The sequence below is a fragment of the Plectropomus leopardus genome, chromosome 19 (assembly GCF_026936395.1).
Source record: "Plectropomus leopardus strain MGB_pleo_1.0 chromosome 19, ASM2693639v1, whole genome shotgun sequence".
Taxonomy (NCBI): Eukaryota; Metazoa; Chordata; class Actinopteri; order Perciformes; family Serranidae; genus Plectropomus; species Plectropomus leopardus.
In genome coordinates, this window is record NC_142194.1 from 19,753,175 (window position 1) to 19,759,174 (window position 6,000).

A 6,000-nucleotide genomic window follows, 5' to 3' on the forward strand; every position below is an offset into this window, starting at 1 on the left:
CTAATCATTAAGTTTTGTATGAATTTCAGAAATATTTCAGCAGACATAGCCGTGTTGCTACTCACTGCTGACTGACTGGGGCAAAAGGTTTGTGCAAATAGGAATATTGTGCTGTCTTTGGGTTACAGAGTAAGTCTTCCCTAAAAAGTGACATGTTTTGCTTTGTAAACAGCATGCCAAATGTACTTGCATTTTGACATATTTATACCTGGTTACAAATGAGCAAATACAGAAAGATTATTCCCTTTAGTTGCAATGGTTTGTGATTTAGTGGAGTTGACTGTGTGACCTCCATTTACTTTGCACTTACAGCTCTTAAAATGTCTCTAGTGGCCATTTCCACGTGGTGTTTCCTTCCCAGGGGAAAGCCTTTGTTTCAGCTATAAAGAGCAGTGCAGCAAATGTTTTCTGCCTGATGTGATTCAGTGTGAATTTGCTCTTTAAAAAAAGAGGAGCAAGACAATATTGTTACAGTGAGGAAGACACAGTCCTGTACAACAGAGGGATTAACACAAAGTACAACGTTTATCCAAGCAATATTCTGAAAATCAAATCAATTTAAACAGACGATAAGGTCAATAAATGATGTTACAGATTATAAATGCATCTGCAGTATTTATGTGTAATGTATATTTGAGTAAGAAGACTAAAATGATGAGCAAACTGGCTTCAGAATCAACTCTAATACTTTAAACATACTACAGAGAACATAAACATGCATCAACAAAAGCTCAATTAAAGTTTCTATACTGCTGATGTCAGACTATCACTGCACTTTAAGATGAACTTTATATGCCCCACAGTGTGCTGTAGATAAGAGCATTTCATCTTTCGCAAGGGCAGTTCTCTCTCATGCATTTTGATTGTCGAGTTTTGTAAGCAAGGCCAAAGTGTTTCCACTGCAGTCTGTGCGGACACACTGCGTTCGAGTGCAGCTGTCTGTGCGTTGGTGGACGTACCGTGAACATGAAGAGGGTGTAGAACATGAGAGCCATAGCGGAGAAGGACTGGATGGAGGACATCATGTTCCTCTGCAGACTCAGCGGGAGGACGATGAACAGGGACACGGCGATCAGCAGCAGCACGCGGAAACTGCCAGTCACCTTTAGAGGATTGTGTGACACAATAATACAACATTGTTTCTCTTCTAACAGATTTGATTCAACCTATTGATAAATGTGTTTATTTACCTAAATAAAATTTCTCTGACATTTACTACAGGAAGCAGTTTTGATTGCATGACAGTAAAATTAAAGGGTGGGTCCTTCTGTGTTCTATCCGTGTTTTTTTAAAATGGAAACTCCCACTCAGCCATTTTCAGAAAGCAGCGGCGTTAGTTATGCTGATGCACACACACCATTCACTGACGCCTTTCACTGCTTAAGCATGGATGGTGAGGAAAGTGTTAGCTCGGAGGATTTGAGCTTGGAGGTGGAACATGGGACGATTAAACCTTTCCTAATCCCTTTGAAACTTGTTCAAATTGTCTTTTTTTCCCAAAAAAATAAGGGAAGAAAGCAATAAGTGACTCAAAAAAAATCACCAAAGTATTTAATTAGTAAATATATATATAATAAAAGAGAGGAAAACAGAAATAACCTGAAAAAAGGTGTTTAAAAATGTAAAATAATTTGGTAAAATATTTTTTGATGTACTGTATAATGGTTATATTTAGAACATAGTTTTATGTAAATTGTTCCCTAGCTTTTTATCTAAAATTATTATATCAATCTGCTCATTTCTTAATATGCTTTCTTATTTCTTGAAAACAAAAACCAAAAATAATTACAACAATAATAACAGTACCTGTAAACCCAACAGCTGAGCGAAGAAATTTGAGCCCAGATCAGCTATCACGACGTAGAAGGCGATACAGGTCCCCAACATCAAACCAATCATACTGCAGGGAGAGAGACAGAGAGCGGAAATATCAATTATTATTATTAGTGTCTATGGTTTTGGAAATAAATACACCTTATGCTTCTACATCTATGATGCTTATCTGTAGGAATCACGTCGTAACACACTCCGCAAACACAGCGTAATGCATGTCGTGAATTAATAATAAGACTTACCTCATCTCCACCACTGTTTTCCCTGGTTTCCCGTAAGCATGGAAGGCTGCAGAGAGCAGAGAGACGTCAGTGTGAACATGTGGACAAACAGATGGCAGCGGCGGGCAAATGACTGTGGGTAGTGATGTGGTTTTCTGTAAATAAAGTTTCTGACTCGATTTTATCTGTGTGTTCAGCCGTGGTGGTTGTTGTTGCAACTGCTGACTGTCAGTAGTAACTTCTTTTCTCTCTGTGCTATTCAGACTCACCCAGTCCTGCATAGGTCCTTCTTTTGGTGCTGCTCGCCGTGTTGACCAGGAACATGCAAGACTTGTGGGTCATCCACGAACAGAAGAACAATAGGAGAGTTCCCAGCACTATCCCACACTGAAAAGAGAGCACAGCCACTCTTAAAACACACGGCAAACAACAAAATCCTACCAAGGATTCAGTCCAAGGAGGAAACACATTTGCCTGTTTTACATTAAGTAGATTCAAAATATCACAAAAATAATACAGAATTCTTGCTACTTTTTAACTGCCAAGTTTGGCATCTTTTTTTAACACCTTGCTGATGTAACAGTGTAAATTTCCCCATTGTGGGACTAATAAAGGATTATCTTATCTCATCTTATTGTATCTTATCTTTCTCATATTCTCATATTTTTCTTTTATCTGTCTGTAAAGCACTTTGGGTGTACGTCTAATGAAACCTGCTACATAAAAAATTGCTATTGCCATACATACATATCAAGTTATAACTTAAGAATTGACAGCTTGTCCATGTACAGGATATCCACAACGTAAAATATCGAGAAATGAAGTTTGACCAATGACAGAAACAGAATGATTTGCTTCCAAAGAGTGTGGGCAATAAAACACCAGAGACACCTGTGTGAAAACATTACGTGGACAATTTACAAATGATACACGCTACATTCAACAGGCCAAGCCCACAAACAACAACCACAGAGAGACAGTAAGACAGGAAAAAGACAGAAACGCTTCACAACACAGCTTCCTGAATTCAATCTGCCATGACAGTGATATTTCATAAAATGTGCTTTATGCTACAATGCCACACATAAAGTCAGTATGTTTATTTTTTAGAAATGGAACATGTGTGATGCAACAATGTACAACAAATATAATATCTTTATGCCCCGTTTTCCACAAGGAGGCCAGAGGGGCAGCCTTGCTCTGCAGCATTTAACCTAATGTTACTTCAACAAGAATTCTGCAAACACAAAACGTTTGTTTGCCAAAAGTTTGGTATTTGCACCAAAACCTGTAAGACAATGTGTTCAAGCGATAACATGTTGAGAGCAAATAGATCTTAACAACAGATGGAAATGATGTTTGTTTTCGAACAAGTGTCCACTGATCTTATGAGGAAGTTTAAAGGGTGACAGTCATTCATTACGTTCATTTCCCTTCACACTTGTTTCCGGGTACAATGACATGCCAAAACACAAGGAGGCCAAAATGTGTCATCAATATCAAGCTGAGGAGCTGGTGGTAAACTTCTTTCTAATGATATATGGCAAAATAAAAGTATTGCTGACCTGGGTCTATTATTAAATGATGGAGATACAGTAAAATAAATGTACTTTGGTTTAAATCATTCAAAATTCTTTCAATATTTACAGTTTAAATCTATCCTGTGCAATTATTATTAAGTGACAGTGATACTTTTATTAAAGTAAAAAAAAAACAAAACTAAATGTCACTGCTGTACCACTGTCTTAAGTGCAATAATTTGTGCAGTAATTCACTTACAGCAGTCCTCTGCGCAATTATTAAAATGCACAGTATTCTTTCAGTTCTTGAATGTAGGCTATATTTAACGAGTTACACATATTGAATATATTCTTGTTATTCTTACTTATGTTTATATTTGTTGTACATTGTTGCATCACACATGTTCCATTTCTAAAAAATAAACATACTGACTTTATGTGTGGCATTGTAGCATAAAGCACATTATATTTACACTTTTTACAAACGCAGCACATTATACAAATTTATTATTTCAAATATTCATACAGTGGTGCTAATTGTTTTATTTCTGTATTTCTATTACTTTTATATTTTTCATTTTTAAACACTTAACACAAGACTCAGCACATTATACATATTTATAATAATTAGATAATTAGATATTTATAATAATTAGATATTTTCAAAATATTGCTAACTGTTGGTTTAATTGCTGTATTTATATTTTATATTTTGGCAGACTTCACACACTTAGCACATTGTACACATTATTTCAAATATTCACATAGTAGTTCTGATTGTTTTAATTATTAATGGGTAGGTTTTTTTTTTAAATACACACATGCTAGTGCCAATTATTTTTATTATTAATGTATTTATACTTTATATTTTTACAAACTTTGTGCTGGTACTTGTTTCTACTTTCTGTAACTCTCTATGCTTGGCATCAAAGCGACTGTAACGAAAGTCGAAAATAAAGGGTCCTATTTCTAGAGACGATTTTTTTATCGCATGTGCACATCCGCAGGTGCGCATGCAGCTGCAGGTGACCCACCTGTTTAAAGCAGAAGGGCATGGTGAGCACACTGACTCCCACGATGCTGTTCACCACGTTCATGATGAGACCCCAGTTAGACGCCGTCATTTTGAACCGCTTATCGACTGGTCCTGCTTTGGTGAGTAAATGTTAAACTACACGGAGGCAGCAGCTCATTGAAGGTGAACTGCGTAACCGTCTAATATCTGGTCCAAACAACTCCGACTAAATCCCGGGTGTGTTTTTCTGACTCCTCCGCCGATCAATGACGTGGCGCTCTGGAAGAAAACACAGACACAACTGAGTTCAACATTTGACACACTTTATCCTTTCGTCGTCTGGTAACATACACACTGACACAAACATAAATAAAAAACGTATCAAAATGAAGATAATAAAGACTGTAGCGTTTAGCTATCAGGCTAAAGTAACCGTTAGTGGTATTAGTTAGTCACCTTTCTCTACGACTTCTGCGCGCGCCGCGTCGCTATCCTGTTTCCGTCATCCTCGGTATTTTCCTGGTGTTAAACGACCATTTATCGGAGAAGATTCGCGCCTTAATGTGTGTTTTCTACAGGTTAACGGAACCTCGGTGTGAGATAATTATGACAAACCTAACCTGGCTGTTTTTCTGAACGCGTATCCAGGAAGTGGAGCTTATAGTCGACGAGAAGAGAGGAGACAACACGGCTGCTGGTTTCATGGCGGGTGAAATATGTGGGCGCCCACAAGTGGTAACAAATGGGTCATGTCTCTAGTGCCATTGGACGTATTTGAGGGTAAGTCCAATTTTTTCATTTTCTCGTTGTTTTTATTCAACATATTCGTAGGTTTTTACGTTTTTAAGAACTTTCTACTGTCGTGTAGTTCACTTGCGCTTCACTAAGTTTCTACTCCACTACGTTTCAGCGGGAAAACGACCTTTTGACATGTCACTGCAGAAAAAGCACAGATGTATTTAATGACAGTAATGCTAGCTGCATTTCCACTTTGTATTGTCCACACTGGGTCACTGTAATAGTCTACTTGAAAACTGAATGGAACAAAGTAACCCATCGTTAATTTTACCAGTTTCACCTCCTACTACCACAGGTCAAAATGTCTGCTGTGAAAAAGCTCCCTGATGTAGCAATTTCCTAAGATGGTGCATTTATCTGACAGCTATGGTTACACACAGGGGTGGAATGTAACAAAGTGCCTAGACTGAGGTACTTGTACTTTACTTAAGTACTTTCTTGTCATGCCACTTTATATTTTATACTACTCCACTTAATTTCCAAGGAAAATATAGTACTTTTTACTTAACAACATGCACCTGAAAGATTTGGTTACCACTTACTTTACAAATTAAGATTTTTTTTGCATTAAAACAGGAGAACATTTTGTAAAACATATTTTGTTAGAAATTTA

The 6,000-nt window shown here is 37.2% G+C and overlaps 1 protein-coding gene across 3 annotated transcripts in view; it reads right to left on the reverse strand.

Moving 5' to 3' along the window:
• Positions 1-5,256, reverse strand: part of slc38a10 (solute carrier family 38 member 10) — a 26,283-nt gene extending 21,027 nt beyond the window's left edge. For 2 of the 3 annotated variants that reach the window (XM_042507465.2, XM_088070521.1), the window contains exons 1-6: positions 5,046-5,256; positions 4,609-4,868; positions 2,324-2,441; positions 2,076-2,121; positions 1,807-1,900; positions 960-1,103 (exon numbers count right to left, since the gene is read on the reverse strand). In XM_042507465.2, coding sequence (XP_042363399.2) covers positions 960-1,103; positions 1,807-1,900; positions 2,076-2,121; positions 2,324-2,441; positions 4,609-4,698 — 492 coding nt within the window. In that variant the 5' untranslated portion in view covers positions 4,699-4,868; positions 5,046-5,256. The remainder of the gene's footprint in view (positions 1-959; positions 1,104-1,806; positions 1,901-2,075; positions 2,122-2,323; positions 2,442-4,608; positions 4,869-5,045) is intronic. The other variant, XM_088070522.1, reaches the window with a different exon arrangement.
• Between the last annotated feature and the right edge of the window lie 744 nt (positions 5,257-6,000).